General features: G+C 30.6%; 2 protein-coding genes across 6 annotated transcripts in view; one reads left to right on the forward strand and one right to left on the reverse strand.

Annotated features, from left to right (window-relative positions):
* The window catches only part of LOC143255438 (uncharacterized), a 29138-nt gene extending 20683 nt beyond the window's left edge, over window positions 1-8455 (forward strand). For all 5 annotated transcript variants that reach the window (XM_076511100.1, XM_076511102.1, XM_076511103.1 and 2 more), the window contains 5 exons: window positions 256-525; window positions 3928-4047; window positions 5204-5392; window positions 5842-6006; window positions 8105-8455. In XM_076511100.1, coding sequence (XP_076367215.1) covers window positions 256-525; window positions 3928-4047; window positions 5204-5392; window positions 5842-6006; window positions 8105-8155 — 795 coding nt within the window. In that variant the 3' untranslated portion in view covers window positions 8156-8455. The remainder of the gene's footprint in view (window positions 1-255; window positions 526-3927; window positions 4048-5203; window positions 5393-5841; window positions 6007-8104) is intronic.
* A 2836-nt stretch (window positions 8456-11291) lies between these two features.
* LOC143255439 (lysosomal alpha-glucosidase-like) lies at window positions 11292-22426 on the reverse strand. The gene is made up of 10 exons (XM_076511106.1): window positions 22262-22426; window positions 21126-21242; window positions 20411-20559; window positions 18108-18192; window positions 16972-17028; window positions 16436-16563; window positions 15298-15386; window positions 14690-14739; window positions 13978-14139; window positions 11292-11906 (listed from the first exon to the last, which is right to left on the reverse strand). The coding sequence occupies exons 3-10, from the start codon at window positions 20539-20541 to the stop codon at window positions 11829-11831; spliced, it is 780 nt and encodes a 259-aa protein (XP_076367221.1). The 5' UTR covers window positions 20542-20559; window positions 21126-21242; window positions 22262-22426; the 3' UTR covers window positions 11292-11828.
* Window positions 22427-23485: the final 1059 nt, after the last annotated feature.

The following is a 23485-nucleotide window of genomic DNA, read 5'->3' on the forward strand; positions in this document are numbered from 1 at the left end:
GAAAAATAAGGGTTTACTTGTGCTTAATTAGACACAGTAATTTTCCAGATTTATTGGTTCTAAGTTATTAGACATGTAAGTGAAGATTGCACGAAGACAACGCCCAATAACTCAGCTACTTTAAAAAGTTTCAATTTAAGGGTCTGTGTCATACTTAAGATACGCCTAAAAGGAGTTTCTGTGATTAGAAAGTTGAGGAACGTTGTTTTATATACATAGATAGATTAAATATTTGTTTCCTATCTATTCGTGCAGCATTATTCCAAAACTTTAGAAGAAAGTTTAAATAAGGAGAAAGCAGAAGAGCTACGGAGGGAAATAGAAAAATTAAAATTACAATTACGAGAAGGAGACAGAAAGATAGAACAGCTTGAGAAAAAAGAAGAAACAACAACGGAAGAAAACATTGAACTACGTATGAATCTCCTAAAAATACAAGAGGAATTGACAAAACAAAATTATCACAAAGATTCTGTGATTGAAGAGCGAGATACACAAATCGCTGAATTGGAAAGAGAGATTAAGGTAAGCTTAAAAACAGGAAGGTTTAAAATAAATATGTACACTAGCTATGTCTGTACATGGAAAATATACTTGAAATTATTAGTATCTCGCATAATTTATTTTGTTATTATAATTCCGTTTGTTAAGAATTACAGCTACCGTTTTTTTATCTGCAAGAAGAAGGAGTAATGTTAAGGTAAGTAACAATAGTCATTTCTTCAAAAGGAGAAACGGTGAGGTGAGTAACAATAGCCAGTTCTTCAAAAGAAGTAACGGTAGGGTGAGTAACAATAGTTGATTCTCCATGGTGAGTAACAGAAGTAGCAAGAGGGTTAAATTCTTGAGGAGAAACGATGGTTAATTCATGAGATGGATTAAATTTAGCAAGTATAAAAAAAAAGAACTATAGTAAGTAGTTCTCCAGAGAGAGTAACGGTAGTCTGGTTTTTAGAATGGATGATAAATAATAAAAAAATAGAATGAGTAACGAAATCTTGTCCTCATGAAGAAGTAATACATTAATTATTTCAACAGAACGTTACTTCAGAACATACTATGTCAATGTACCACAACTGCGCGTAAACCAATTTACAGTAGTGTTTATGAGAGAGTTTACGGAAATGTCTGTGTCTTTAAAAGGTGTCCATTCATTTAGTAATAATGTCTTCGTGGCTACACCCTTGTTGACTCACAGTTAACAAAAAGCGTATAAAGATAAAATTCGGAGCTTAATTCACCCGTAGATATTTCATTGTGCAAATTTTTATACAAGGAAACTTGCTGTGTCCATCGAGATAAAATAAACTCCCTGATTTTAACATTGTAAATCTGAAGACTTGCTGGAGGGGGCTTAATCTTGAGCAACGAAGAGCACACAGAAAAGATATAGTGTCTTCTAGGTTATACTCTAGGATTTGTGGTTATTCCAGCAACTTTGCCAATCATAAGGGATATAAGGTAAGATCAGATCCGAACGTCAACGTTTCTAGGCCACGCTCTTGGGGGACCTTAAGGATACATGCTAAATTTAATAACAACGGGTCCAGGTGTTCGCTAAACACATTCATAGACTTTGTCAAATCGTGGCTTAAAATAAAATATTTTATGAGAATAGAATAGTTAGTCCAAAAGAGTGCCTTTTATTTCATGCTCAGATTCTAACGATTATGATGTACTATTGCATGAGGCTTAGGTATGTGTGTTTTCTTATAGCACAGCCACCTCAGGCTATCTGCTGAACCCACCGAGGGGAATCAAACCCCTGATTTTAGTGTTGTAAATCCGTAGACTTACCGCTATACTAGCGGATGCTCTCAGGTATGTGTGTGTGAATAAACCAATTCTGTATTACACACGTCAGCCATATTTCTGCAACTGGACTGACATTTACCGGTCGTAACAAATTTATAGTTGAATATTCTACCTATATATGATTGCGAAATGGAAATTTAATAAAATAGTAAGGTGTATATATATTGTCCACAGCAGGGAATCTAATCCCAGATTTCAGCATTATTAGTCCGTAACTTCCAACTTACTCACCGGGAGACATGTTTTCATATATAAAAAGTCGTCTTTCACGTGAATTAAAATGTTTCGTGTCTTTCCCTGGTTAGTATCCCAACAGAAGATAAATATTCGGTTCATATTTTTATATACATGACGTCAAGGTTGCCATGACATCCGTAGGTGATAGACATAGTAAAACTCAATATATTTGGCGCTTTGCCAAGTTCTTCTTGTTTAAAGGATACGTAGCACGTGTGATAAGGTCCGAACATAGGCATGGGTGTCATAACCAGAGAACGTTTGGATTATGTGAATCACTATATTTTAGAACATTTAAGTTTATGCAGCCTTAATACAGCGAGATTACTGTGAGGTTTATATTCGTCACAAAGGGGAATAAAGGGAATGAGAAAAGATTTCTAATCCTCACCACACATCAAGGAGTATGGCGGAGTACTGGCCTACCTACACGTACTTCAAATCAGCGGAACGCTCTCGTAGTGACGTAGGCAAAAGGCTCACGCACTTGCGCCAGGTAGTTCAGGTCTAATTATAGAGATCAGAATATAACATGCTGTGAATGTAACAACTAGGTAATAATTATCAAATTACCATGCTGTGAATGTTACAACTAGGTAATAATTATCAAATTACCATGCTGTGAATGTTACAACTAGGTAATAACTCTAAAACTATCATGGTGTGAATGTAACAACTAGGTAATAATTATCAAACTAACGTGGTGTGAATGTAATAACTGGGTAATAATTCTTAAACAACCATGCTGTAAATGTAACAACTAGGTAATAATTCTTACCATCATGTTGCAAGTGTAACAACCAGGTAATATTTAAACTACCATGCAGTGAATATAACAACTAGGTTACAACTCAGTATTACCATGCTGTGAATGTAACAAGTGGGTTACAACTCAGTATAACCATGCTGTGAATGTAAGAACTAAGTTATAATTCTTAAATTACTATATTGTGAATGTAACAACTAGGTAATAATTCTTAACACCATGTTGCAAAGGTAACTACCAGGTAATAATTCTTAAACTACTATATAGTGAATATAACACCTTGGTTACAACTCAGTATTACCATGTTGTGAACATAGTAAGTAGGTTACAACTCAGTAGTATAATGCTGCAAATTAAAGAAGTATTTTGCCAATATTAGCTCATTAGACAACCACTGCAATAAGTTAAGTGTTAGTAAATATTTCTTAAATATTAGTTTATTAGAGAAACACTCCTGCAATATAAAACAGGCTATTATGTTGTAAAACATTTAATTTACAGTGATAAAAGATTTGAACTTATTAAAAACAATTCAGACTGTGAACAATTCTACAATAAGAGTGGGGTTTATTTGCTGAACCATAAACCTGTAGCAACCTTCTTATGTCTCTATACTTGTCAGTAACAAGGTCTCTACAGTCACTTTCAGCTATTTTTCTTCTGCTTGAAACCTCTTCTTTTTCAGAGCATTTATCAGAGTCCAAATTTTTGGATGGACATTTGTTAAAGAACTTCTGAGTGCAGTGGGAAACCATCCTGCTGGAACAGGTAGAGAAATACCCTAGTAATTAAAAGACTGGTAGCAAACTGTCCTAGAACCATATAGGATATAGTAAGTGTATATAGTCCCTACAGTAATATTCATTCTGGATTTTATAATTATAACTCAATATCCTCTCACTTCTCCTTGCTACAGTTTTTTTCTCATTGAGTGATCTCCACCCATGTAAGTATTCAATGCAGTCTGTGTTATGGTGTACAGATTAACACTCTAATATGGTGTGTGAAAAATTCGGAAATTGATCATTTTGTTTCTAAATAAAGTGATGTAACATTTGCAGACAAGAAATACTTCATTAATAACAACAAATCATTAAAATTTCATTCAGTCTCTATCAGATCTCCGTTTGAAGAATGAGGAGGCACAACAAGAACAGTCAAAGAAAATAGAAGAACTTGAAAAGAAACAAGCAAAAACACTTGCTGCAAAAACACTTGAAATTAGGCAGGTGGGTAATATTAAGGTTCAGGTACAGTTCATATCATAGGCATTTGTATTTGACTAATTAATAATGAACTTAACAGAACGATAATTCCAAAGGTTTGTATAAATTTGTTTGTACAGATAAATCATTTTTACCTATATATATATGATTAGCTATAATATGAGTTTATTATAGGAAAGTCATCCATTTGTTTCATACTTACAACATTTATTTACACATGTATGAAGTGTAAAAAATTGTGTTAAAACCTACACATCTTCTATGTTGTGGCACACAAAATTATATTTTGAATGGTTACGAGTTCAAGTTAAGGCAATTAAATAATTTTTGGCTAAAACAGAGCAGAAAACAAATTGACCAATACCCAGTCTTTGCATTGAGTTTTGCAAAGTCTACATACACACGATATTAATAAAATAAAGGCATTTCGTCACATAAACTAACAATCAAGCACTGTGTAAAAATAATATTTTAAAAATTACCTTTATAAAGAATGATTCATTTTCAACATGACCAACCCTGAACTGCAACATCATGAAAATGTGACTTCATAGCAGAAAGTGTATTTAAATAAACAAAATTTTCAGTTGAAATATGTAATAATTTTGTGTTGTTATAAAACTTGCAACACCTGTGTATTTACATTGCTGGAACAATCTGTTGTTTTGTAGTTTGTGTTTGGACAACAAAGTTTATGTTGTTAAAAAACAATACCATATTTGTCTTTATTTCCAGCATTGGTAAATTATACATCTGGTGTCAGTAAGATCTATATTTGTACACCTTACTTACTTTATGTCATTACATGCTATTTATTTCTAGATACATTATTTACCTCATGCAAATAAGTTTTATGTATTTGTATATGAATTTACACCTTATGTCATTAGTTTTATCTGCTTCTGTACACATTCTTTACATCATGTCAGCAAGTTTTATCTGCTCCTGTACACATTCTTTACATCATGTCAGTAAGTCTTATCTGCTCATGTACACATTCTTTACATCATGTCAGTAAGTCTTATCTGCTCATGTACACATTCTTTACATCATGTCAGTAAGTCTTATCTGCTCATGTACACATTCTTTACATCATGTCAGTAGTTTGCTGTTATTTATTTCACATCAGCAGCTTTTATTTCCCCATATTTTTCTTCAGGAAGCTGACTGTCAGTTAGCAGAACTGAATATAAAAATTGCATGTCAAGAGGAGGAACTGATCCGCTTACGAAGAGAAAACTCAGAACTCGGTACACGATTGAAGAGTTCTGAAAACATCTGTAGTGTCAGCAGCCAAGATGACATACTGGAAAACCAAGAAAACTTGGCATGGCTCGAATCTCCACTTGTAAGTACAAATACAACCATGCTGTTCATGAGGTTAACAACTTGAAGAAGCCAGCTCAATTCAACTTGTCTGTGTATTGATAAATCAAAATGAACCTTGTTTTTTTAACATATGACTTTCTTTTAAGTGAGGTTGAGATGTCTTTGTAGCTGTTGACAAGATCAACAAGAACTTACCCTCATTCAAATATACTTCTTTGTTTTTGAAAGTGTAGCTGAAATAACTTTTGATTATCTCATACCAGAATGTTTTATTTATTTCTATATACTTACTTACCAATATATTATTAGATGTATATTATTTCAATATACATTACTTACCTCATGTTAGTAGGTGTTATTTAAGCTTCTTGTCTTTCTGAAGGAGCACACACTCTTATTATTTTAACCTAAGGTAGTTGTACTTTAACAAGAGTTCAGTTCTCAGAAGCATTAAACTCTTGTTCTCAGAGTTCACCCAACAGTGGAGAGACAAGCCGTCTGAAGAAGCGTGTTGAGGAAGCAGAGAGTAAAGCAAAAGAGAATCAGGACAGAGCAGATTACCTCTATCTCCTACTCAATCAGAAACTTGTAGAACTAAACAAACTACAGCTGACTCTTTCAAGCCAAACAAAGGTAGGGAAATACCTAAACTACAATGCCTCATTTGAGCCAAACAAAGGTAGATACACACCTAAACTACAATGACCCTTTCTAGCCAAACAAAAGTAGATACATACCTAAAAATAACCCTTTTTACTCAAATAAAGTAGGTATATATTTGAAACAACAATGACCCTTCTTAATCAAACAAGGTAGGCAAATACCTAAACAACAATAACCTTTCCTAGCCAGAGCAGATCCATCCTAAACAACAATGACCTTTTCTAGCCAAAGTAGATACATTCCTAAACAACAATCACCAATTCTAATGAAACAAAGGTATATACATACCTAACCAATTAGCCTTTCTATCCAAACAAAAGTAGATACATACCTAAACAACAATGACCATTTCTAGTGAAACAAAGGTAGGGAAATACCTATAAAACAATAGTCAATTGTGGCCAAACAAACTTAGATACATACCTGAACAAAAATGACCATTTCTAGTGAAACAAAGGTGGGGAAATACCTGGACAGCAATGGTCTTTTCTAGCCAAACAGAGTGGATAAATACCAAAACAGTAATAGCCCTTTCTATCGAAAGTAGATACATTCCTAAACAAGAATGACCACTACTAACCAAACAAAAGTAGGGAAATACCTAATCAACAAAGATCCTTTGTAACAAAGCAAAGTAGATATATACATAAACAACGTTATTTTCTACCCAAAGAAAGTAGATAAATACCTAAACAACAATGGTATTTTCTAGCCAAACAAAGCAAATACCCAAACAACAATGACCTTTTCTTGTTAAAAAGTAACATTCCTCTATAGCCATTCAAAGACTGTGATTTTTTATTAATTCAACAAGAAAGTTAACATTAGTTTATACTGCAGTACATAATGACTGTGTTTTATTGACATGATCTTGTGTTATATCTCAGCATGACTGTGGTGTTTTAATGTGAACATGTGTTGTAGGCATTCAAACACCAAAGCCCTAGTTGTGTTATTTTTAACATAGAATTTGTAAATCTTTTACAATATAAGTTTTGATACGAAATGCTAATTAATTATTCAGCTAATATGAAATGTAATTATTTTTACATATGTGATGTAGTTTTTGCTAGAGAAATTTATTAAAATTGTATAATTTTGTTTCTTAATCTAACACTGTGTAAAATCAAAACTTGCAATTAGTTAATAACTGAAATGTATCACAAAAATTATTTTCCTAATCCTTTGAAGGAAAGTATTTTGTTTGGATAACAAATGTGTGGAAATATGAAGGGTGAATTAAAATAAACTGGCCTTGAAAAAGTTCATTCAACTTTTACATTTTGATACACTAAACTTGAACAACTATGTGTTTTAAAAGTGAAGGTTAAGATGGTCGGTAAGTTCTATTCTACAGCTAATGAGATTTAATAATAATATTTAGAATATCTAGATAGTAGGGTTAGAATTGTTCAAGTTACAAACTGAAGCAAATGCACATAAGATGTTATCCTTCATTACATTTTAGTCCAAAATAAGGTATTATTCGGGTGGTTGGTACAATCTCCATGACAATCTGATTATCCCCATGACAACCTCACCTTAAAAAATAGGTAAAGAAATACAAAGGGTAAGGGCTAGACATGATATATAATTTATTTTGTTTTCTTTTATATATGATAGATATTATTTGTTTGTAAGTTAAAACTTTCTACTTTTCCATATAATTTAATAGAGATGGCAAAATTAATTATTATAAATTTAGTAATTGTAAAGCTAGATTACATAAAATATTCTACTTTATGTAAATGTAATACAATTCTGAATAAGTAAATCACCCTTCTCACTTATGGTGTTTGGGTTGTGATAGCCTTATTGCTGGTGTTTGAATTATGAGACCCTGCTTATTCTAATGTACCCATTTAGGATCGTCCTCAGGATAACTTACCTCTTGAATCTTCAGCAACATGGAATTTAGTAGAGAAACCATTTTATCCACTAAAAGGAGAAAATGTTAATACAGTACCACTCTTCAAGCTTTAATAACATTAATGTTTTCTAAATAAACTAAAAAGAGGCTGTAACAAATGGAGAAACCTAATTCATTTGTTTGGATTCTTTTTGACAGGAACTGATCCATTTGGAGAAAGCTGCACTACCAACTTCGATGTCATCTTAGACAACCTTCAAGATCCAGATCCTTATCCCGAACTTCTTCCAAGTTAGAATTTCAAACGTGACTGTTCTGAGTGTCTGGAAGACTTATTACTGTTGTCCTAGAAGAATGCTGTGTAGGGAGTTTAGACAGTGTATCTCAACTTGGGGTGTGTACTAACCATGAGTTTTTGTAGGGGGCTCTGAGGTGCTTTGTTCTGCTAAACAATTATATGTATGATGCTCACAGAGAGAGAAAGATGAGGTACACCTTATTAATAAAACCCTGTTCTCTTCTCTTAAGAAAAGGAACAGTAGTAAAGAATACACACTTTTCTCAATATGTCTTATACTTCTTCACACAGAAGGAACTGAGTATCTTATACACTGCATATAAGGAATATAGGAAGATTTCTTTCTACTGAGACATACCACAACTATAGATAAATCTCTCATATACTAAATACTAGGGATTAAGGATAGGAAGTATGTTTCTATTGAGTTACCCTCCACCTATAAATAAGAAATAATCTCTTATGTCCTAGATACCAGCAGTATAGGATAAGAAGTTTGTTTCTATCAAAATATACTCCACCTATAGGGTAGAATCTTTTGTACCCTAGAGACTGGAATATAGGATAGGAAGTTTGTTTCTATCGAGATGCACCCTATTTATAGATAAGAAGGAATCTCTTATGTCCTAGATATTAGGGGAATAGGAAATTTGTTTCCATTGAAATATACACCATCTATAGATAAGAAGGAATCTCTTGTGTCCTAGATATTAGGTATATAAGAAAAGAAGTTTGTTACTGTCGAAGTATATTCCACCTATAAAGAAGAATGGTTGTCTTACACCCTACATACAGGAAATACAGAAAAGGAAGATTTTTCTCATAGAGATGGTAGCAGAGATGATGATAGAAACTGTCTTTGATAAACAGAAGATACAGATGCCTTTAGTGGTGATGAGAGAAAAATCCTTAATACAAACATAATTTATTTGTGATGACTAGAAACCAACTTGAAGTAAAAATGTATCTCAGGACAGCTGGTATGGGTATTATTAGCACTTTTACTAATAAAGCAGCAAACAATGTTTCGATTTTCTAAGAAGGTTGAAACATTGTTCGCTGCTTTATTAGTAAAAGTGCTAATACACATACCAGCCATCTTTAGATATACAAACATAATTTATATGTGTGTCTTTATATATATGTATTTATCTTACAAAAATAAATATTGAAAATGTAGTCTTCTGCAAGAAAAACACAAAAGACTGTTTCTTTAAAAATGTTGAAACATTTAGGTTTTCCAACCTTTATAATAGCATTGTGGTTTAATTAATGAGATTACTGTAAAGATAACTGTTTTTATTTTGATATTCTTTAACTTAATATTTCTAACTTATGGTTAAAATATGTTAATAAGATAACCAAGGATACATTAGATATAAATGAGATACCAAAAGAACAAACAAAAGTATTCAGTTTCATGTAAATTAATTCATAAATAATGTGTGAATTATTGTACATACATGTACTGTGAAAGTTGATGCTCTGCTTTACAAATCAATGGAACTTTGACAGTTTGATCCAAAATTGTCACCTAGATTACAGAAACATAAAATATCTTGAGAGTAATATATAGTATGAGATGACTAAATAGGGTCTAAACTAATATCTGACTAATAACTTGCGATTAATGATAAGCAGTTACAGACAAAACTATTAATTAGATTACAGTGGAACTTGGATTAGGTTTGAAACCTGTTGTTTTTTCCAATTCTCCTAACACAAAATAAATTATATGACGTGATTTCATTCTAGTAAAGACTCTTTTTCATTGTTTTAAAATTTAACCTATTTATTATAACTATGACAATTAATAAGCTAAAGTTTTAGTATGGAATTTGAAAACAGTTATATAATAATTTTAAAACCAAAACAATACTCTAATATAGAAGTAGGCCTAAGTTACGCACTTACAATTTATGTTCCCAGTATTAGTGTTAACTAAATCTTGCAATTTGTTTCTATCGTACAGTAATCAAAATATTTGAAAGTAAATGAACTTTGTATATAGCTCATTGAAATAAACACAATTTCATCTCATTAGGTCTTGGCTAAAAATAAAATAAAAAAAAACAAGCAGTCTTCACAGAAGGACTTTAGATGATGCATAAATCTGCTGGCTGGGTATTTGTGATGTTTTTGAAATATTAAATTAATTTATGAAGAAAATGGCTACTCTATTTTGGTACAAAATCTGGAATTCAAAAATAAATATATGGCGAATTACTATTGAATTTTGTTTATTTATATAAATATCAACATTTCACCTTAATATTAACAGAAATATGTGAACTAGCTTAAAGTCATTTCAAATGCTTACTAATTTTGGGTAGTGCAATGTTAAAGATATATAGAAATCTCTTAATTTGAAAAATAAAATATAAATAATAATTTAAAAAATTTATTCACGATTAAACTTTTTAAAGACCATGAAATCATTTTTAAGCATTTTGTATTTGCAATTTTTATGACAAACCTCTGGAAGCTACGTGTCTCTGTCCTTTACTCTAATTCTGAATAACTGATTAGAGCAAAGGTTAGCAGCATCCTACCACCCTCTGTCCATGCTAAGGGATTACACTTGATGCGCTGAAAATATTACATGGCACTGTATGGATTAAAACCTGGCTCTTCAACTTCGAAGTCCACATTATACCACAATGCCAACCTTTAACTTCATTATGATTCAAAAAAATAAAGTGTATAAAAGTCACATTGTAGTTCATAGCTCACATTGTAGCCACAATGTCTCAAAAAAAGAAGACAACTCATTCATTGGTTTATGAGCCATTAATAAATTGTTTCATGAACATTATATCTTTCGTAAAGTACTAAAAAGAGACCACATTATTTTTCAGTGTGCTTTGGAGAGCCGTTTCAAACTTGAATAAACAAATTATGACTAACAACTTGATACCACCTTGAGACTGTTGCAGCACTAGTTCTTTCAGCAGTTACTTTATGTTTAATGTGCCTAAATAATGCAGACATATTCCTTTCTCTTAAAGTAATGTAAAACAGAAATTACAAAGAAAATTACTAAAGTTGGCTTTTCCTGTGAACTACAAGGTAAGAAAAAGTAAACAGTTTTACAGGGAATAGTACATATACTATTTATTGGGTTTCTTCTTTCTTCTTACCAACAATTACAAAGGTGTGCCAATTCAATTCTTGGCCAATAGTCTTTGAATGTGGAGAAGCATACACCTTAGTACAATACATCCATATGAAGAGGTATGCCATAACTGGCTAGGTGTTATTTTCTATTCACACTAAGTATAACATTATCACTAGCTTAATACTTCCATTTTCTGTTTAAACCAAGTGATACGCAGTCAGTAGGTTACTACTATAGGTTTTTTTATTAAAATCAAATGGTACACTGTCAATAACTTAATAATATAATTTTCTATTTAACCCATGTGGTATGCTGTTCCTAGTTATCACAGGCAGTTAAGATTACCTGGATAATTTATAAACCATATAAGGAGTGGGGAAAATTACTGAAGAACTTGAAGATGCTTTCATTAAATTGAACATTGACTGATTTTATTCTTAATTTTACACCTTTCAACGTTTTTAGTAGAAGCAAAGCATCTGCACTGCTTCATGTTGTGAATTTTTCTATTGGCTGGTGTTGCTTTTGATAACAATAACATGCTGCTCAGATATGTTTAAATTCAGTTTGGTCAAGTGGAGTACCTGTAACAAGGAAACAATTTTTTAGTAAAAAATAAAATCATGTTCCTGAAAACAATAAAAAAATTAATGTTTCTGTAAACAATAAAAAACCTTTAACATTCCTATAAACAATGAAACACTAATTTTCTGTAAACAATAAAAAATTTAATGTACCTGCAAAAAATAAAATTAATTAATTTAATGTTGATGCAAATAAATAAACAATTCAATGTTTTAATAGAACATTTTAAACCTTGAAAAAATATGACATTGTAAAACAAATCATAAAGGTAGACAAACTAAAACTAGAAAAAAACTATTGTATTAAAATACTTATATGACAGTTGCAGTTATATTATCCATGGTATTTTTTTGTTGATTTCATCTTATCCTATCCTTGAAAAGTTATTTTTGTAGTAGTTCTCAAAATTGTTTGAATTTTCAGAAACAAATCTATTACTTACAAATAATATATTTAATGATAATAGTTTTTGGTCATGGGGGCAAAAATCAGTAACACATTAAGAAGCGTGTAAAATGTTTGATTGATATATTTAAGAAGAACATCCCAACTGTCTGAAAGTTATTGTTTTACCTCTGGTTTCTCTTACCCAATGAGATAATTGACACTACTGTTCATCCACTAAATGTATGTCTTGGACAGTCAAACACAGCCAGAGAGGATGTAACTATCCTTAGAAGTTGTAACTGTGTGGGGATACAGGTTTCCAATCATGTATGTATGATGCTTTGTTCCCTCCCTTACAAAGAGATATGGAATAGTTACCTTAAGCTACTATCTGTAGTTGTTGAAATACCTTTTTCAGTAAAATGATGCATAAAGAAGAAAAGTTTTATGTAACTACAGGCGAGGTTCATTATTATTAATATATAATTGAAATATATGTCAGATTACAAAAATATATGTTTTACATGACTCTGTGCACGTTTTAGTGCTCAAATGTAAAAATTATAGGTTTTACATCCGTACATGAAAATAGAAAATTTAGTTAATACTGTTTTCTAAATCATCCCAAGGGTAGTCTAAACTGAAGGAACAAGTGCCGAGGTATAAATGCAATATGAGGAGGACTTGTTTAAATGTTAAAGTTGGAGGTGTAACTGCCATTGTAAGTAACAAGTCCCTTTCATTAGATATGATAACTAACAGCACTTTATAATGACAAAGTGACTTAACTGGAGTGTTCTTTTCAGATTTAAAAGATGAGGGACTCACTAAATAGTTAGAATACATATAGTAAATCTGTAGAAATGAATTCCACTTTCACTTATCACTACTGACTTTTGTAAATGTTTAATATGCCTGTCAGTAAAACTGTTAGATACATATAATAGCTTCAATAATAAAGAAATAAGATTATGCCAAGGAAACACGAAAGGATGAAGTTTATAACAGATTGGAGAATCTAATCCAAAGCTAATGAATTTTTATCAATTAAATCTACAATGAATGACATTATTTCATATAATATTAGCATGTCAACTTCCTCTCTATGGTATATGCTTTCAGAGCAGGCAACACTGCATATAAGACACATAACCACTTCACACAATTAAACATTCACATACTTTCTATATCTCTTTATCTAAAATATGCTAGTTTTATGACACTTTGGACTGGGGTAAGTTACAACAAATGCTTGTTGTGCAGGAGAATCCATATGTGTAATGTAATTATTTTGATAGTTAAGCTGATAAAATCATGGGTTTGATCTTGCTACCTTCCTTTTGATATAAATATTGATTTAATTGTTTAAATAATGTTTATGTTTACATTATATACATATATGTGAGTGTCTGTGTATAAAGAAACTTACATTTTAATGAATATTTAGGCTTAGCTATATCTGATAAAATAAAATATAAAAGTAAAAAAGAAGTGAATGGATATGTTCTCACACTGTAATCAGATACAATTCTAAGAACAGCAACATTTTCCAGCTATTACACATAAAACTTACAAATAAACACAGAGTCACTCTCTCAATAACTAAAGTTAGGCTTAGAACCAAAACTGAAGTGAAAAAAACAGTGATATATTTTGTATAAGTTAAACATCATGTTAACCTACCTTATTTGTGTTATTGTAGCCAACCAAAATTTTGGGGTCTTCATTATGACCATCTACTGACACTGTTTGAGGCTTAGATTGGTCAAAAATTGTAATTTTGAGAAACGACAGTCTCTCTGCATTCCTCTTGGGATATATGTTCAATGTAGTTGTTGTGTCATTCTACATAATAAATTATCACATTTAAAATGATTTACTTTCTGATTTTTTTACACTTAATTTGTTATATATAATTTGAGTTCAATTTTAAATGGTTCCATTCACAATTCAACTATTTAAACTTTCAAATACTGACCTTAACATTTATCACAAATATGCATCATTTAACTTTGCAGTACTGAAATATAATGCATTTACTTAAAACCCTTTCATTAGAAATGCATGAATTAACTAGCTACACTAACTAATTATATTAAGCTTTAGGTTTTCTAAATTACTAAAGTTGAATAAAAAATATGCTGCTGAAGATATTTATATAATTTCAAAAACATCCATACAATTTCATTTATCACTTTCAAACAAGCTAAGTTTAATCGCAGCCAAGAACTTGAACTTCAGATGAATCCACACAAGTAGATTAATTAGGTTAAAGTTTTCATTGTGTCTACAGAAGTAGATACAGCTGTAAAAGGACTGGTTGTCATAATTACACTTGAGTCACATTCAAGTGGTACAGTAATTTCTTTTCAGGTTATGTAGCACTATTACTCACCTGAGTCATTTTGAAGTGTATCAGTGAATACTTGTTGTTCTTGTGAGTTTCTGTAACAGTATTAATATTAGTTATATATTGTTCTGATGCATGACTTTAAGAATAGCAAAATCTGAAACATATAATGCTATTTGAGAATAACTGTAAGGTATTAAAATATGTATGAATTTTACATTACTTAAGACTGAACGTTTTGTAACTGAATTAAAATATTCTGACCTTTCATAAAAAACAACATGAACTGGTTATATTAAATACATGTATTAATTTATTAGAAATCACCAGTTATAAAGTACTGTTGTTTGACTTTAAGTTGATAAAAAAATTAAGAAAAAGCAAACTAATTTAAAACCACTTTCAAACATGAATAAAACAAAGCCTGTTTTCTGAAACATAATTTACAGCCAATCTAGCTGTGTACACAGAACGTTTCTGTAATTCCATTCCATCCCTATGAAGTTTATTATACTGAATTTATTTTACCTTCTAAGCAAAAGACTGAAAAAGTAACAAGTCAGTTATTAAATCAGGTTTTTGTGTCTGCCTTCTTTTCTACTTTCTTCTGCTTCAATGTATTGTCTGTATACTTTATCATGTAATGTACTTACCCCAGGTTTCCCCATCATCCCAGAAAAGTGATCCCTCTGCATTCCCTTCTTCATCAGGAGCCACTATTAACTCCATTGGATTCAAACGGCTGTTGAATATTATGAACAAATATATTCTTACATAAACGAAATTCACAAATTGCATTTTTTGAAAATAATAATAATAATTTCAGATTAGAGTAAGCTGGATACATACAGTGAAACTTAAAATCAACTTGGCCATCAGTAGAGGTAATTAAATATACTTTTCTTAGATTTATATTTATAATGAATAGAATGTATTGGTTAGGAACCTATGCTGTTAATGACATTTTTGGCCATAAACCCAACAATATCTCATAAGGTTCAGTCAGCTTAGAAGAATTAAGTTAGTTCTCACTAGAAATTTTAAGTTAACAATGCAGAATAATATTTATTTTAATAGTATAAAAATAAAGGACAAGTAAAAATAAAAAGGAATTATATTCAATATGTAACTAGTATAACAATATTATTAATAAAAGCAACAATAGATAAACAAAATAGTATGCATAATTTAAAGACAAAAAACATTAGTTCTTGTTTTGAACCATAATTGTTGACGTATACTTATTTGAAATCTTGTTCTAACAACTTTGTTTAAGAAACATTTTTTTCTTTGTAATTTAAGCAAAAAAGTTACACAAATGAACTATCTGTGCTCTGCCAATCATGGGTACTATAATGTGAAAAATGTATTCAGAAGAAAACATCTTGCAAAACTTAACATGTAGGTTGTATAAAAACCTGAGTTAACTAGAAATACTGTAATTAAAGAAATAATGTTCATTTAAAATACCAATAATTTGTGGGTCTCTGCTAGTATCAAGTTATTCTATGATTTAAAATCTAATATCGCTTTCTTCATTAAAACAGTATTTCAGAACACTGCTGAAAATCTTATAAACATATAAATAAATGTTTTTTAAAATGTGTTAAAACAGAATGACTGAAGTGTTATACATATATATATATATATATGAATTAAATTATCGAAACAAACTTTGTTGTTGGTGTATTTTAAAGAAATATCCAAGAAAACACGACTCATTATTGTGTTATAACATGTCCTCACCTTCAATACCGTGCCTAACAGGCCAACTGCGATTTAGTAACCTACCTGTCTTTAATTGTGAGATTGCACTGTTGGATTGGAAGTATGTGTCCTCCACGAACATGAAGATTAATTTTGTTCATTGGTGCTTCCAGTGAAATGTGGCGACCTCCACCTGACTTAACTTTGTTTCCCTAATGTGAAACATGAATTCTATCATTAAACCTAAAATGAATCTATTTATGGCTAGAAAGTAACTAGTAATCAGAGCAAACACCACTATTTCTAAAACCTACCAGCCAATAGGTAATAACAGATATAATAGGGTTTTTCATTTATGTTAATTTCTCTCTTTCAAATTGTTTAAGTACTTACCTTCAGAATTAACTAATTGTTTTCCAATTTGCTTGGTCATTACGCTTGAGCTAATGTAAAACTCTCTATATACGGTTCTTATAACGGGTTCTCAGTTTGATCTATCATCTAGTAGGCAAACCTGTTCATATTTAGTTTTATTTAAAATCCAATAATTGATACTATACTCTGTGAAGACGCATCAACAAAGAAAAGATAAAAGGAAATACATTTAAATATACACTTACCGTATAAAAGTCGAACCAGTTTCCACTTGGAAAATATGCTTTAACCTCAGTCTGCCCCTAGAATAAATACATCTTATTAAGTATTTCTAATTATAAATATTTAAATGCACTAATTCATCAGTTGATACCCTCACCATTAACGATATTTTAGGCTGTAATCTCAATACTATTTCATACGGGTTGGCCGGCATAGGAGAATTACAATTACTTCAAAATACATATATGTTAAGCATATTAAAATATATATTAGCCTAATAATTTAGAATAATCTTTTAAATATACAATATACTAAAATAAAAGTAATGCCATTCTATATACTAAATAATATAACCAATGTTATTAACGAAGGGAATTATAAATAAATAACATACCTTACTGAATTAACACATAAGTACTTGAAGTATGTTTGAAATATTGTTAGTATGAAATTATACATTCAAATTAGTGTGCACAAGAGTCGGCCATCTTTAAAGAACCTGGGTAAATTTTATATAAAATATAACCACATTTTTTTAAAACTGGCACTGAGAAAAAAATTTTTATTTATGTAGAATCTCACTGACCTCAGAGATAAGATTAATATTTATGTAGAACCACATTGAGCTCAGAGATAGGATTTCAATTTATGTAGAACCTCACTAAAGTCCCAGAAAAGAGTCTCATTTACGCATAATTTCAGTGAAGTCAGAGATAAGCTTCACAATTATTAAGTACCTCATTGAACTCAGAAATAGAATTCACATTTATGTAGAACCTCACTGACCTCAGAGATAAGATTCACATTCGTGTTTTAGCCTTATTTTTATAACTTTTCTAATTACAGAGGCTTAGATTAAGATAGTGATCAATTATTGTGTTCTATTTATGTACTTAGTTAAACACAGAGCGAAAGATAAAACAAATGACAGTAACACAGAGAGATCTTTCAAGTTAATTTTGACACTAACATTGAGTGTTTTTCCATCCTTATTCTGGTTCTAAAACTAAGTGTTCTTCCAAGTTTATTCAACAGTAACAATGAGTGTTCGTGTACATCCTCTCTATTATTAACAATAGCCGTTCCTCCACGTTTATTTTGACACTAATATCAAGCACTACATCAGCTGTTTTTGTTTTGTTTTACTTACTTAACTCACCTTGAAAACAGCAGGTGAAATTAACAATGCTGATCCCCAAAGAAACTGGAAGTCAATATCCAGAGTAACTTTATCCTTGGGAAACCTAAGTTTGAAAACAAATCAATCAATTTATATACTTCAAAACTAAGCTCAAAAGGCCGAAGGTCTACATAAGGAAGAGGTGCATTCATTATTGTTATCAAAGACTTAAAAAACTCTAAGAGTTATTCTGTGACTAGAGTTAATCTTTTTAAACTGATTTCTTTTACAATTTATTACATTTTTATATACGACTCCCGCTGTCACAGCGGTAAGTGTACGGATTTACAACACTAAAATCAGGGGATCGATTCTCCTCGGTGGACTCAGCTGATAGCTTGATGTGGCTTTGCTAATAAAAAACACACACGCACATTTTTATATATCTAAATAAAATGGTTTCAAAGTAAATGGAAAGTATAAATATTACATCACATGTTATCTTATTTCAATTACCATTTTAAATATTTCTTCTTGACTCCTGTGCTATAGCATCAGTTACAAAAAACAGTTAGAATTTTTTGGAATCTAGAGTTTTGGTTACTTTTACATAAGATACAATTAAAATATTGGCTCTAACCTACTTCCATCTAGTAGAAAAACTAGTAATTAATTTTAAAATAAACAGAGATAAACAAAATGTTGCATTGTGAGATGACAAAGAATAAGCAGATTCTTTATTTGTCATACGGTGAGATGATAAAGGATAAATAGATTATTTACTTGTGAATACTATAAAGGATAAATATAGTATTTACTTGTGGATACCATAAAGGATGAATACATTATCTATGTTATCAAATGAAACTTTCAGTATGTGGAACAAGTCCAAGCTATTCTTAGAGAACATAGTTGAACCATAAAACTTTAAAACAAAATATATTGTTTAATCAATAATTTCATCAAACCAATCATTTTATTAATGTTCTGCCCCTCTAAGGCCTAGCTAACAGCTGAAAAAGAAGTAATAAACGCTTTTGTTTATTTGTAGTTAAGCACAAAGCTACACACTGGGTTACATGTGCTATGCCTACTACAAGTATCAAGATTTACTGTTTATCATTGTAAAATAATTAAATACAGTTAACCCTTCACTTGCTCTTCTTTACTGATGATCTCATACATACCTCCCTCATTTTTCTTGTAATATTTAAATAGTTACACAGGATGGCCCAAATTATCTTCTCTGTTTTAAAATTTAATAATTAAATAACTAAGGAAGTACAACCATCCCAGTTTGCAACATCTTACAGCCCATTTAGAAAAGTGTGTATTAATATTTTTTTTTCTTTTTATTTTTACTCCAGTGGGTGCAGTTTCCCCTAAAATTATAATCATACAAGAGGATCTTAATACATCATTTGGCTTGTAGAATAGGTTAAATCCATGTTTGCCAGACATCAGTCTACTAGACTTCATTTTTGAGTGTATGTAGCAAATATCACAGAGCTAAAGATTAAGATAACTATGCTATTGTAAATGTGGACATGTTGCAGCAAACATGAACTTAAATCAAGTATTGGTCATATGTGTCAAGAGCCACTACAATGTAGAAGCCTACTGACATATCAGTAAGAACTGTTTCAGATGGACTACAGATGTTGGAAACTGAACAGTTGTATTTCTTTAGTTAGTTAGTTAATAAATGTTCAGAAAGGAAAGATAATTTTGGATCGCCCTGTACATTTTTTTTGTGTTTATATGTAGGTCATGGAAAATTTTATACCTCCTAGGTGAGTTTGCAATTGTACTTCCCATATGCAATGTCTTTTATTTCCTTTCCAGAATGGTTGTTTTCCTACTCAATGTCTTTTCTTGCCTTAAGTTAACTTTTACTTCAAAATTAGTGCATTTACTTCCCTTGCAGTATCTTTATCACTGTTTTTAACAATGTATTTGATCTTATTTTCCAAGTGAATGTAGATTAGCAACTCTTAAACAACTAATACTGTGTAGGGTATGTAAGAGGTTTCAACTAGTTAACTCTCATCATGTCTCTTCTTTTTGACATGTACATAACATGTCAACTGGAACTTGTAAGAAAAATCTACCATAACTATTACTGTTCACCTTGCTCTGTGAACCAACTATATTAGTAGTCTAGTAATACTAACTGAGACTTCTTCTGGCACCTTATGGATTCTGTACCAATTTATGTCATGACTCTTATTTGGTGAATATAATAATTTATTGAGCATAATTTCTGCTAAAGTGATCAGACCCTGAATAACTAAATTATTTATTTCGAACACAATGAAAGAGTGGATAAGAACCATGCTCACTCATGTAAGAGAGGTCTTGCTACAGTTGAACCTGTGGTGTGAGACAAGTAGAACAAGGTGTACAAATACGGCAGAAGTTGGTAGCGAGCAGTCACAGCTTGTTGTGTAGCCTTTGTCACTACCTCTCCCATTGCAACTGGATCCTGGTCCTGAAAGAAACCCAAAAGTAATACATAGATGTATACATAAGAAACATATTTCAATTGGATAGCACATGGATATGTGTGATGTACCTTAAAAAATCTTTATTTTATCAGTTCTGTAGATTCTCAGGCTACTTCAGCAAGACCTATATAACCAGAAAAAACACTAAAAGTTATAAATTGAAGTTTAAAATTTATGTAAATTATACGATATTTGTTACTTAAACTTCAATTTTTTATTTTTATAAAAAAATCAGGTTACAAAATTATCTTCACATGAACATTAAAATATTTATAATAGAATAAAAAAACTTACACAGACTACATTTATTATTTGTGGGAAATGCTTTTTTATCTTTATCCTTAATAATCTCAAATGTTTCTTTAAAGTTTTATTCTGTATACTCAAGGTATACCTAAAATACATGCCTGTTTTTTGTTTTTTTTAAGACAAAGTGACAAATCTAAAGTGTTTGGTAAATAAAGAAAGGACTCAAACTTCTTTAGCACTATGGTTTCTAAAGGAAAGAAAAACTAAATATAGTGTATAACTACCAGAAATAGCAACTTACTCTGAATCCTTTAGCATTGTGGTTCCTGGCAAAGGGATAGAATGCACCAACTTGGTTCCACCTTGCACATAATTCTTCTGTTGTGTCTTCCCAAAACCCACAAATATCTGATCCAATCTAATAGAAAACAATTATTTTTTTAACTATTCCCATTATACAGTAGTAGCAACAATATCTATATTAACACCACAGTTCTTAAATATACCAACAATTATTCTTTACTAATCCCAATATACCAATAGTAGCAATAATATCTACATTAACAGCACAGTTCTTAAATATACCAACAATTATTCTTTACTAATCCCAATATACCAGTAGCAATAATATCTACATTAACAGCACAGTTCTTAAATATGCCAATAATTATTTTGTTATTAATTCCATTATATGAGTAGTAGCAAAAATATCTACATTAATGGCATAGTTCTTAAATATACCAACAATTATTTATTTACTAATCCTGTTATACCAGTAGTAGCACCAATATTTATAATTAACACCATAGTTCTTAAATATACCAATTATTATTTTTTTTACTAATCCCATTATAACAGTAGTGGCAACAATATCTATATTAACCGCATGGGCATTAAATATACCAACAATTACTTTTTTACTATCTCATTCTGACAGTAATAGCAACAATATCTATATTAACAGCATGGGTGTTAAATATACCAACAAGTATTTTTTTACTAATCCCATTATACCAGTAGAAGGAACAATATCTATATTAAGAGCATGACTATGAAGTATACCAAGAATTATTTTTTTCTACACTCATTATAACAGAGGTAACAACATATATTTTATAAAATTTGAATGGGACAAAAAGAAGCTTATTAGCTGATCAAGGATGCTCCTTCTGGTTTCCAACTATAACCAACCCCTACTACTCATACATTAATTCAAGCTTTCCTTGAACTCAGTTAAATTTTATGTCTCCACCACCCTTGAAGGCAGCTCATTTCAAAAGCCAATCATCTTGTTTCAAAAGTAGTTCTGTTTAAACAGCAAACAACTCCTATGCTGTCATAATTTGAATTTATGACCCCTTGTTCTATTGTTTTCACTTCTAGAAACAAAATGTTTAATGGATCTATACTATCAATACCCTTAACAATGTTAAATACCTCTATGATATCCCCTGTGCCATTCTCCTCTCCAGAGAAAACAAGTTAAGAGAGTTTAGTCTCTCCTCACAGGACAATCCCACCATCCCAGATATCATCCTAGTGGCTTCTTCAACAATTCAATGTACTTCTTGAAGAAGGGAGCCCAAAACTGTACACAGTACTCTAAATGAAGCCTTACAAGTGATCTATACAGTGAAATAATAATATCCATTGTCTTGTATTCAATATTTCTATAGATGTTACCCAAATTCCTATTAGCCCTTTAGCTAGCTATCATTCTACACTAAAAGCATGGTTATTAAATATATCAGATGAGATATGAAATATATAAATTAACAAAACTTGAAAATTAAAAAAAGACTGAAGATTACTATAAACCAATCTGCAAACATTCTGATGATCTACAAAGTATTTGGCAAGAAAATGTAACAAATACTAACAGTTATGTACATGTGAAGTAACCATGCTTTTTCTAAACACAAGAAACAAATAGAATGTAAAAAAAGTGAATAGAACATTTAAGGTTAGTATAATATTAAATAAAATATTTGAAAAGAATTTAAAGCTCTGTTTTTCAGCAACAATAGGCTTTCTACACTCAATTTCTGTTTTATCAGTGAAACTGGGTTGATATTACAAAGATTTGTTCCACACAACTGTCTATACATAAGTGAAATTTACATTCACTGAGAAAAGTTCATTTTGCAATTACATTTCACCAATCTCTGATATTATACAGATTAAAAAAATTTGAAAAATATGTTAATATAATGACATAATATTTTTTTATTTTCATTTATCTGTCTATATATATGCATCCATGTTATAAAAATGACTGGTTACAGTTTGTATTGTTAGGACTTGCAACCAGCTAGAAGACAGAACCTTAACACTTAATAAAGTAAATCTTACAATGTAGTAATTTCTAAACACTATTCACATTCCAACAACATTATTGTGGCTAAAAGTCATTCACATAATAGCAGAATATGAGTAGGTAATTTTTATATTAACACTGTCATTTTGTGTTAAGACTAATTACATATTAACAGTATTAAAGCAGGTAATTTTGACATTAACAATGTTATTTTCTGTTACAACTATTTAACATATTAGCAGTATTAAAGCAGATAATTTTGATATTAACACTATTATTTTGTGTTAAGACTATTTAATATAGTAGCAGTATTCAAGCAGATAATTTTAATGTTAACATTATTA

This window comes from Tachypleus tridentatus, chromosome 7 (assembly GCF_004210375.1).
Source record: "Tachypleus tridentatus isolate NWPU-2018 chromosome 7, ASM421037v1, whole genome shotgun sequence".
Lineage (NCBI taxonomy): Eukaryota > Metazoa > Arthropoda > Merostomata > Xiphosura > Limulidae > Tachypleus > Tachypleus tridentatus.